General features: G+C 33.4%; 1 protein-coding gene across 1 annotated transcript; it reads left to right on the top strand.

Annotated features, from left to right (window-relative positions):
- Window positions 1–999: 999 nt before the first annotated feature.
- Window positions 1000–2267, top strand: LOC116023529 (zinc finger BED domain-containing protein RICESLEEPER 2-like). Its single transcript, XM_031264529.1, has 2 exons — window positions 1000–1171; window positions 1732–2267. The coding sequence occupies exons 1-2, from the start codon at window positions 1000–1002 to the stop codon at window positions 2265–2267; spliced, it is 708 nt and encodes a 235-aa protein (XP_031120389.1).
- Window positions 2268–12581: the final 10314 nt, after the last annotated feature.

Below are 12581 nucleotides of genomic sequence, written 5' to 3'. Positions count from 1 at the left end.
CATCGCGTCGCTACATCGCCACCATCACTTCCATCTCTATTTCGCTGTCCCGTCGCCACCGTCTGTTGACGTCGTAGCCACCTCCGGCCTCTGTACGGCTGTACGTATCTCTATTTATATTCTCTGTCTCTCTGAACTGTTAAGGAAAAAAAAACCATGCTAACTTTTGCTTTCTATTCTTGCATCTAACTATCCTAGTGACACCATGTTTTGTTTATTTGCTTAGATCTAATTATCTAAAAGCTAAAAGTTATGTTAGTGGGTGTGCCACTAAGTCTATTTCTTAAAAGAAATGATCAAAAACATCATCTGATGTTTTGGAAATGCTAAAGAAATGATCAAAAACATCATCTGATGTTTTGGAAATGCTGAATGCAGCATGTATGATGTATCTATGTTTGTCTTTTTCTGATGTTTTGAAAAAAAAGATGTATCTATGTTTGTCTTTTTCTGATGTTTTGAAAAAAAAGCCATGAAACTCTTCATTAATTTATTTAATGCAACATGTATCTATGTTTGTCCTTTACTGAGATACATTCGCATATATGATATAACATATCACACATTTACACTTCATTAATTTGCTCTTCATTACTTCCTTAATTTATTAATTTATATGTATTATCATTAATAACAGAATCTCAGGCAGCAAGCAACAACCCAGAAAGTCACCAACAATAATTTCTTATGGTATTCTTTATTTTTGTTTTATTTTTACTATTTGAGTTTAGCTTTATTTTATATTAATTAGTAATTATGGTTGATGCTAGTATGCCACTTTGACATTGTATTTGTGTGTTTATTTGTTCTTTGAATTTTCTTGTTAAGCTTGTTGGACATTTGGACAAGATGAAGAAGAACAATGTAACATATTGTACTGTGTCAATGTGGTAGTATTCAATAATCTTATTAATTTTATATAATCTTATTTATTTTTTTAATTATAGTGTGAATATTGTATATATTTTTAATTACTTGTTTGTATTATGTATAATAGCAATGTCTTATGCAAGTTACAACACAGTTGATCAATATTCAAGTCCAAGTGTTGGTTCTTCAGACTTACCAATAGATATGGCAGAAGGAAATGAAGCAAATGTAGACCTAATTGGGTTAGAATGTGATGCTGGAAAGGATGTTACTAAGGAAGTTGAAGAAGTGGAAGGGGACTGTGAACCATATAAAAAAAAAAGCAAAGGAAAATATCTTCAATTATTTGGCAGGAAATGACATTGGTCAAACTTGAGAATGGTGAGGAAAGAGTGCAATGCAATCACTGCAACTACAAATTGAAAAAGCAAAAGGATGGGACAACCACACAATACAAAAGACATTTAGATTGTTGCATAAAACGCAAGATAAATCTATCTGGGCAAAGGAACATTTGTGTACTTCCATCAACACAAAAATCAGAAAGTGTTAATGGTGTTCAAAGTTGGAAGTATGATCAAGCGAGGATAAGGGAAGTTATATCTCACATGATCATGGTTCATGAATTGCCATTTTCCTTTGTTGAGTATGACCTCTTCAACATAGTCATGCAAACTGCAAGTCCATATTATGAGCGAATTAGTCGAACAACAACCACAAAAGATTGTTGGTAAACTTATGAGATAGAGAAGAAACGAGTACAAGGATTGTTGAAATTAGTTGACAAAATTAGCATCACAACTGACATATGGACATCAAACCAGAACATCCAATACATGGTGATAACTGCTCATTTTGTAGACTTGGATAGTAAGTTGCAGAAAAGAGTTTTGAACTTTGTTGAAGTTCTTCCTCCACATACTGGTACATGTGTTTGTGATGCAATATACAAATGCTTGCAAGAATGGAGTATTGAAGAGAAAGTGTGGACAATCACGGTGGATAATGCCTCATATAATGATTCAGCTGTGAGATTGTTACATGACTCTCTTTCTTTCCATACAAATTTGCCACTTGATGGTAAGTTATTTCATATTCGTTGTTGTGCACACATATTGAACATTCTTGTGCAAGATGGTCTTTCTGAGATTAAGTCTATCATTGAAAATGTGAGAGATAGTGTCAAGTACATTAGTGCCTCACCTCAACGATTGCATAGTTTTAATGAGATTTGCAAACAGCTTCAAGTGCCTAGCAAGAAGTTGATTTTAGATTGCTGCACTAGGTGGAATGCAACATTTGTTATGTTGTCCTGTGCTTTGGATTTTAAGCAAGTATTCCCCCGATATCAACTTCGAGATCCGAATTATAATTGCTTGCCTTCTAATGATGATTGACAAAGAGTTGAGGAGATATGCTCTTTATTGGTGCATTTCAATGAAGTTACACAAATTATCTCAGGTACATTGCTATACAATTAAATTTATTTATATTATTACTATCATATATAAGTGTTATATAATTTAACTATTTTTTTTAAATATAGGTTCTGAATATCCAACATCAAATTTGTTCCTTCCTGAACTATATAACATCAAAGAAATCTTATGTCAAAAGTCTGTAAGTGTAGAACCTTGGATGAAAAACATGGCCCAAACAATGCAGCAGAAGTTTGACAAATATTGGGGTAGTAGCAATCTATTGCTTTCTATTGCTGCTGTTTTAGATCCTAGGAATAAAATGACATTTATTGAATTTTCTTTTCCAGTCATTTATTCTGAGTATGAAGCTACTAGACAAATTGCTATTGTTCATGATTCTTTGTATGAGTTATACAAGATATATTTGGATAAATATGCAGCAACTTCAAAGGAAAATGATTTTCAGGCAATGGATACTTCTGAAAATTGTGTTGCTACTACTACATGGAAAGGGAAGGGGCTAGTTGTTGAAATAGGGAGATCAAAGTTTGAGAAGTTTGTGAGGAATGTTGAAACTGTCCAAAATGTGAAGTCTGAACTAGATACTTATTTACAGGATGGTGTGTTTATTTGTGAAGGAGATTCTACCAAATTTAATGCATTGGATTGGTGGAAGCCAAACAATCTAAAGTTTAGAGTGTTATCAAAGATGGCATGTGAAATCTTATCAATTCCAATTACTACGGTTGCTTCAGAGTCAACATTTAGTGCTGGTGGTAGAGTTATTGACACATATCGGGCATCTCTAGGGACAAATACTGTTCAGATGCTACTTTGTGGAAGTGATTGGTTGCGTAACTTATACAATCTGAAAAGGAAAGTAAAAGTAAGTATTTTCAATTCTTATATTTAATATATCTCATTTTATCTTCAATAATAATATTTAATATAACAATATATACATATGTATCATTTAATGTAGTGTACTGAAGATGTGAAGACTATATCACTAGAATGACTTGGAGTTGAAGAAGCTTTTTTGGATGTTCCATGCAAATCAGTTACATTTTAATGTTTTTGGCTTGTAACTTGTAAGGATAACAAACAGTTTGTTTGTATTTTTTTTTATCTTGTTTTTGTTATTTTTATAGTTATGTTGTTTATTTTAATGGTTAACAAACACGTTCGCGAACGTGTTTGTTAAGGTTAACGAACGTGTTCGCGAACATGTTTGTTAAGGTTAACGAATGTGTTCACGAACAAATATGTTCGCGAACGTGTTCGTTAATCTTAACGAACATGTTCACGAACGTGTTCGCGAACATTAACGAACACTAACAAACGATTAACAAACGATCTCGAACAGCATTTTCAAAATCCTTAACAAACGATCCCGAACACGAACACTATAAAATTCTTAACAAACGAACACGAACAACCCCTGTTCGTTTATGTTCGGTTCGTTAACAGCCCTAGTTGATGGAAAGAAAGGACCATTTGTACTACACAATGATGGAAGCCTGCGCTATAATGGTCGATGGTGTATTCCAAAGGCATGTACAGAGATCAAGCAGCAAATTTTAGAAGAAGGACACAATACCCCTTATTCAATACATCCTGGGGGAGCCAAGTTGTATAAAGATATCAAGAAACATTTTTGGTGGCCTAACATGAAGAAGGAAGTGGCAGAATTCGTGAGTAAATGTTTAAACTGCCAAAAGGTCAAAGCTGAAAGATGTAAACCTAAGGGATTGGTGCAACCATTGGAGATTCTCGGTGGCAAATGGGATTCTCGGATTACCATTAACAAGGTCAGGGAAAGATAAAATATGGGTAGTAGTGGATAGGCTTACCAAAACAGCAAGGTTTATTGCCATGAAAGACACTTGGACCATGACTCAATTGGCAAAAGCTTATGTAAACCAAGTTGTTAAGTACCATGGAGTACCTAAGGATATAGTTTCTGACAGAGATTCCCGATTCCTATCACAATTCTGACAAGCTTTACAAGCAGCTATGGGTACAACGTTGAAACTTAGTACTGCTTTTCATCCTATGACGGATGGGCAAACTGAGAGGACTATACAAACTCTGGAAGATATGTTAAGGGCTTGTGCATTGGATTTTCAAGGATCATGGGATGAACATTTGGATCTAATTGAGTTTTCTTACAATAATAGTTATCATGCAAGTATCCAAATGTCACCGTATGAAGCTTTATATGGACAGAAGTGTAGAAGCCCTCTATGTTGGGAAGATCTGGTTAATCCTGTGACACTAGGACCTGAAAGTTGTGCCAAGATATGCATGCGCTTACTACTATGCACTAGTCCATGCTCAAGCATGTCCTTCACTATTTTAAGGGGACTCTACATCCTGGTTTGAGGATCTATAAGTTCTCTTCTGTTGATATTCATGCATTTTCGGATTCAGATTGGGCTGGTGATCCGGATGATCGGAAGTTCACTAGTGGTTACGCGGTTTCCCTTGGTCGCAACTTGGTTTCTTGGGTTTGTCGGAAGCAGCGCACCGTTGCTCGTTCTTCGACATAGGCTGAGTACAAAGCTTTGGCTGATGTGTCTGCTGAGGTCACCTGGTTAGTTTCGCTTTTGACTGAGCTCGACTTGGCTCCTGCGACACCTCCTACCCTCTAGTGTGACAATCTTAGCGCTACCTACTTATGTGCTAATCCTGTTTTTCATGCTCGGACTAAGCACATAGAAATTGATTACCATTTTGTTCGTGACAAGGTTGCCAAGAAACAATTTCAGGTGCATTTTATTTTCACAAAGGAACAGTTGGCTGATATTTTTACAAAGGCTCTATCAAGTTCTCGTTTTGCGTTTCTTATAAACAAGCTCAATTTTGCTGCTTCTCAACCTTGTGCTTGAGAGGAGTGTTAGGAGTCTTATAGTAATGTTATATTAGGACTCTCCTTTGTATTGTTATATTATCTTTGTACTTTCTTTAATGATATTCATTCAGACTTTCAATCCTCATCGTTTCAGGTGCAGAATTCATACTTTTAAAGTACAGAATTTTATCACACAACATATAAAAACTTGATTTCAATATAACGCAAACACACATACACATGTATTAGGGTTTCACAGTGTTCTGTGAAGTGTGAAGCCTGCTCAATGCTATAAGCCATAAGGATTGACGACTAATATCAAGTGCATGTGAAGAATTAGGGGCTTCGCGTTCTTACCATTTTAATTTGCACAAAATTCAAAGTCTTAGCACTTCAAATTTTTGTTTATGGCAAACTCAAGTTGACAAATTATATCTGAGACTAGGGTCTATGTTGGTTTTATGACTTCTGGGTAGTCAAAGGCAGGCCAACACTACCTGTTTGAATAGCGAGAATATAGGAAATATGTAGGAAAATATAACGAGAGAATATAAGTATTGTATTGCTCAGAATTGCCTCCGTTTCTCCATGAATGGATGGTCTATTTATACATATTTTGGGCTTAGAGCCCTACAAAGAATAAGAATCCTGGACTATCTCATATTAGGAGTCCTGTTACATTATAACTAACAAACCCTAATCTTGCTAATATTATAAGTGCTAAGTACAATCCTTATCGAACTCTTCGGTAACTCAGTGTTGGGTCTCCTTCTTGGGCTTTCTTGATCTAGTTGCACTCTTGGGCCGGTACATGTGGCTCAGGCCTAGTGTATTATCCATCATCCAATCTCCCACTTTCTTGAGATTTTGTGGATACGAAGTCTCTGGAAAGTATAGTTGTTCTTTTGGGTCGGTCCGCGTGGCCCAAGCCTAGTGTTATTATCCATCATCCCGTTCCCCACTTTCTTGGATTTCGTTGATACGAAGTCTCTGGAAAGTATACTTAATCCTTTTTTTATGATCGTCTTCAATTGCATCAACCTAAGATTTTTCCTCCGACCGACCACGTAGCATTATGCAAATACAACAATTTCACACAAATACAACAACAATAACAAAAGAGAGTGATGAACAAATATAACAATTTCACACAAATTCAACAATAAGTATACACACACCTATAGAACAATATTTAAAGAAATCATTATAAGATTACGTAAATATCAAGAATATACCTAAGCCAACCACTGCGTTACGAGTGGGGCTTCATTATGTCTCCAGTGTGAATATGAATCTTCCATTGCCTAGTGAGTGTGCGTTTCTTCCACAAGGTGGTGGGAATACGAGTCTGCCACTGCCCACTAGCTAATGGGTATATGTCTTCCGCACGGTGGTGGGTATAAGTCTTCCATGGCCTAGTGAGTATGCATTTCTTCCACACGGTGGTGGGAATACGAGTCTGCCACTGGCTAATGGTATACTTTTTTTTCTTCCATTGCCTAGTGAGTATGCGTTTCTTCCACACGGTGGTGGGAATACGAGTCTGCCACTGGCTAATGGGTATACTTTTTTTTTTGTCTTCCATTGCCTAGTGAGTATGCGTTTCTTTCACACGGTGGTGGGAATACGTGTAACACCCCACTTTTTTCACTACCGAAAATAGAGTATTTTTTTTTACAACAGCGGAAGCCTAAACAACAACTAAAAGGAAAAAGGGGTGTTATGCCACGTTCGAGTATCTCTCTTATACTCAAACGCACAGGCAAAACCTACTACCAAAAATTACTATTACAATGGTGGAATTTCTAATGGTACAATAAAAATCTTTATACAATAATTCGCTCTCATGCCCAAACGCTATGCCAAATTTTTCCTGCAAAAACACTATGGTAGAAACAAAGTCAGCACGACGGCTTGTAAGACATACTCTACCCCGTAAAACATTTTGCACATAGCACATAGCACTTTGGAGCACATAAATTTCCACATAATAAATTTAACCCCTTAATATATTCTTAATCTCATAAAACAATAATCTTTAATCTATTAGAAATATAACTTGAGGAAATCACACATCCAAATATGTATAAAAATACATATAAAAACATCTATACATTTCTAAGAGATAAAGTCATTGCCTATTCATAATCCAAAATATCTCAACCGCTATTTCCTCAAGATTCACCATATACAATCTTTATCTCAATCTTTCCATATAACAATTTCCTCAATATATATCATAATATCATCACTACTCAAAATTCCTTTAAACCAAAACTTATTCACCAATAGAGAGATTTCCAACTCTCAAAATAAATACCAAAGGAATAACTCCAATATCTCAAAATAATTATCAAATAGATAATTCCATTATCTCAAAATAAACATCCAAAAGATAATTCCATTATCTCAAAATAAATACCAAAGAGATAATCTCAATCTCTCAAAATAACCACCAAATAGAGAGTACCCAAACTCTCACAATAACCACCAAAGATAATTCTTCAAATAATTGATTAAACTTTTCATATATCCAAAAATAGTTATTATATAAAATATCAAGGAAGAATGGATCCAAATGGAAAGTTTCAACTTCCAAACCAATACCGAACCAACCGGACGAATCCACGAACCGGTGGCCAAAACCAAATCCAAACCAACCAGACGAATCCACGAACCGGTGGCCAAAACCAAATAGAGAGATCTCAACTCTCATCATCATAATCATAATCATAATAATAATAGTCATAAAGGATAGTTCAAAACCTGCAAGTATCACCACCCTTCGGGATAAAATATATAAATAAGCATATCCTTCAAAATATCATATCTTACATCAAAACCCAAAATTACTTATTCAATGTCATATCTTATGTCTATAACCTTCATATTCATAATATCCACATACCAATATTTTCCTTTTTATAATCCATATACCAATAATTTCATCACCAAATCTCTTCAACATCATAATTTCATTACTTATCATAATCTCTATAAATCTAATAATTTCACTAACAATCACAAGAACAAACAATATGTATTCACATCAAATAATTTCATAAGACATGTACTCACATTTTTACAAAATCATTTAAACATAATATCACATAAGCACATATTAAATATTTTGATTTGGGGTAAAATAAATTTTGGATAGACATAAATCTTACCTATAACCAACTCTTCTACTTCACTTGCCCAATTCTTCTCCCACACATATATGATTTCTCTCCTCACTTCTCCTGATTTTTCCTCCCCACACAACCCATCTATTTATAGGCAAAAGGGAAAGGAAGACAAATCTTGAAGAGAAAGACATATGGGATAAGAATGAAGAAACTTGGAGATCAAGTCTCTATTTATAGCAACTCTAAATTAATTTAATACTACATGTGGTGTAGGGAGTTGCCAAGTGTCAAATTTCTATGATAACTCAAGGAAAATATCTTTGGCTAGACTGTTAAGTGTTAAAACAGATATAGTTTCGGTAGGAAATAATTTAGGTAGGGGTAAATTCGAAACCAAAATTATCCCGAACTCAATTCTCACCTTAATTTCTAAAATCGGGCAATGTTCGGTACATCGCGAAATACAGCGATGCTACTGTCGAAATAAATTTTCACTGCTACTGGCTAATTTAATTAAATAGGAAATTCAAGGTTAATGGTATGGTGCCTAATAACCCACTTCCTAGGACAATCGGGACAGATTACATACTCCTAAAAAATTTTACGGTAGAAAAATTAGAGAATTATAAATGGGCCAATAAAATTGGGCTAAAATAATTAATTTGGAATTGGGCTAAAGTTAGGTTCAGAACATTACGAAATAATCACATTTGGGCTTAGGGATTTAAGTAGTAAAATAAAAAAAAAATAAGTTGATTCAATGCCCATAACAAAATAGTTAGAAATAATAATAATAATAATAATAATAATAATCCCTTTTTGAAAATATTTATTAAAATAATAATGTTAGGAAAATACGTGGTATTACAATACGAGTCTGCCACTGGCTAATGAGTATACTTTTTTTTTTGTCTTCCATTGCCTAGTGAGTATGCGTTTCTTCCACACGGTGATGGGAATACGAGTCTGCCACTGGCTAATGGGTATACTTTTTTTTCCCTTCCATTGCCTAGTGAGTATGCGTTTCTTCCACACGGTGGTGGGAATACGAGTCTTGCTACTGGCTAATGGGTATAGTTTTTTTTTTTTTTTTTTTTTTTGCATAGTACAGTATCCAAGTTTTAACTTTTGACTCGGTTTTTTATGATGTTCCTCCTTTCTCGGCATCCAACTGTTTCCAGATTGTGTGTTGTTGCTCTATCGTGTTGTTACAACCAAAGAATGTGCTGTAAGAAAATTGACAGGAGAGCCATTCACCGGTTTTGAAGAGCTTCAATCGCCTTTTTACACTGCGGTGCTCTTTGCTTAGCATCCTCAAATGTTAGGACTTTCTTAACACCACAAGTTTAATAAGTAAAAGTTCATCCACAAGTTTAATAAAAAAGCAATGCAAACACATTAACAACGATATAAACATAATGATATTCAAGCATAACATGAAACAAGTCACGGCTTGAGCATAATCTCTTCTTGTCCAAAATCCTCCTTTTCTTTTTTCTTCGGCCCATACTTGTTATGAAGCCAATTCCCACCACAATTTTCTTTTAGAGTGGATTTATAGCGCTACTATATATATACTAATTTATAATGAGATGTGATCACATTTATTGCTCGTAGGTAGAAAACATGAGACCCATTTAGCTCTATATTCATGATCATTTTTTTAAAGCAGTATAGTATAACAACAATGCATGTATCTCCAATGTAACCACTTTACCACTTACTACATATTAGAGTGCACTATTTATTTATTATTATTATTTTTTTAGCATGATGATCTTGATTTCTAATTTTAACATGCAGTATTCAAATGACTTGTCAAACACACTATATAAACAACAGTTTGTTGCAAAGAACATAATAATAAAACTTTGGAAAGTAGGCACCTAAAGAGAATGAAACTTCAGTACTAGGAAAATCGTGTTCCCACTGAAGCATTGAATCTTAAAGTTACCTTCTCTTCACCATAGGGTTTGGTGCACCAATCTTTAATTAGTCTGATGAATATTTGTACACAAGCCTTAGTAATGGATGCACCTCTAACTTGATATCCAGAGCTATCCTCACACCCATATTCTTCTTCCATTCCTTATACATCTGCTGGAATAAACGTTGTTCGTCGCCCAAAGAAGCCGTTGGATTATTTCACGTAGACGCGGGTTGCCGATGGTGCTCGCCGCTCTGTTTCCCTTCCCTATTGTGTAGTCACCATGTTTTCTCGAGTTCAGAGAAAAGTACGAAGCTTTTCCGTATCGATCCCCACGGACGGCGCCAATGTTGGTTTTATGACTTCTGGGTAGTCAAAGGCAGGCCAACACTACCTGTTAGAATAGCGAGAATATAGGAAATATGTAGGAAAATATAAGGAATAAGTTTCAAATTAGCTATTGAACGTAACCTCAAAGTGCAATTAGGCCACTGAACGAAAAAAAAAAAAGAAGGTGCAATTAGGCCAATTTTACCTGATAGCAAGTTACCTTCCATTTCATCAGGTTGCCTGCTTACATGGATGGTAAATAGACATTTTAAAATATTTTTTTAATACTTGACTTTAAAAATAAAAATAAAAAAAATTAAAAAATTTAATTAAAAAAAAAAACAAACAAACAGCCATTGTATTTTTAATTTTTTTAATTAATTTTTTTAAAAAAAAACAAGGAAACATGCATTTAATTTTTTATTTTTTATTTTTAATGTTATTATTATTAAAAAATTATTTTAAAATGCCAATTCATCATCCACATAAGCAGACAACCTGATAAAATGAAAGGTAACCTGCTATCTGGTGAATTTGCATGTATTTAGAGTGTCCAGTGGCCTAATTGCACTTTATTTTCGTTCAGTGGCCTAATTACATTTTCAGGTTACTTTCAGTGGCCAATTTGAACCTTATTCCAAAATATAATGAGAGAATATAAGTATTGTATTGCTCAAAATTGTCTCCCTTTCTCCATGAATCGATGGTCTATTTATACATATTTTGGGCCTAGAGCCCTACAAAGAATAAGAATCCTGGACTATCTCATATTGGGAGTCTTGTTACATTATAACTAACAAACCCTAATCTTGCTAATATTATAAGTGCTAAGCCCAATCCTTATCGAACTCTTCGGTAACTCTGCGTTGGGTCTCCTTCTTGGACTTTCTTGATCTAGTTGCACTCTTGGGCCGGTACATGTGGCCCAGGCCTAGTGTATTATCCATCAGTCTATAATATGACAAATTATTGCATGGACCATGGTCCACACAGCTTTGTGGACCAAAAATAAAAAGTATATTTTTATTATACTAAAAGTACATTATTTTTGTATTGTAGGTACATTATTTGATCAAATAATGTACCTTCAATACAAAAATAATGATTGCTATAATATTATTATGTACCTTAATTCATTATAATAATATTGTTGGCTAATAAAAGTTCATATAGATCAAATATGAGTGTATATATGTTTATTATAACAATAAACATGTTCATTAAAATGATATCAATTGACTAATCATCGCTTAAAATATTATTTTCTTTTTTTTGTATAAATTAAATTAATGTATACAAATATATTTTTAAAAATATCCATTAAAACCTTTAAATGACAATAATATTGATAATTTTTTCAATATAGTGTTTCAATAATTGTGTGGTAAATATATAGTACTATCTTAATTATTAACATATAGTAGGGGACATAATGAACATTCAATAATAATTTAATGAACTTATTGTCGTAATTTCATATACTTGCAATAATGACTTGTGAACCAACTGTAGTGACTTTTTTTTTTTAAATACTACATTGTAATAGAGTCAGTAGTAACCAACTGTAGTGACTTAAACTGTTAAACATGAAGTAGTAGCTTAATGAATCTGAATATTGAATTAATAAATTTATAATAGTGACTTAATGAACTCACAATAATAATTTAATGAATCTGAATATTGAATTAATAAATTTATAGTAGTGACTTAATGAACTCACAATAATAATTTAATGAACTTGTAATATCAACTAATTAATGGACATGCAATAATGAATCCATAATAATAACTTAATGAACTTGCAGTAATGATTTTATAAAATGCGATAATGACTTTTTTTTTTTAAAAAAGAGCGATAATGACTTATTTAATTGTACAATCATAAAAAAATTAAAAATAATGTAATTATTAATATAAAAGTCATTTAAAAGATCTTAATTAGTGTATTTAATGTTATATTTTTTATAGTTTTATTTTTAAAAAGTGAAAAATAAATTATATATATATATATATATATATATATATATATATATATATATATATATATA

Source organism: Ipomoea triloba, chromosome 6 (assembly GCF_003576645.1).
Source record: "Ipomoea triloba cultivar NCNSP0323 chromosome 6, ASM357664v1".
Classification (NCBI taxonomy): domain Eukaryota; kingdom Viridiplantae; phylum Streptophyta; class Magnoliopsida; order Solanales; family Convolvulaceae; genus Ipomoea; species Ipomoea triloba.
This window is presented reverse-complemented; position numbering and strand designations above follow the sequence as displayed.

Excerpts from the sequence above, each read along its gene's own strand:
- LOC116023529 (XM_031264529.1), top strand. The coding sequence starts at position 1,000 with ATGTCTTATGCAAGTTACAACACAGTTGATCAATATTCAAGTCCAAGT. Across the intron at positions 1,172-1,731 it reads TGAAGAAGTGGAAGGGGACT|ACTTGGATAGTAAGTTGCAG; the intron begins GTGAACCATATA and ends CTCATTTTGTAG.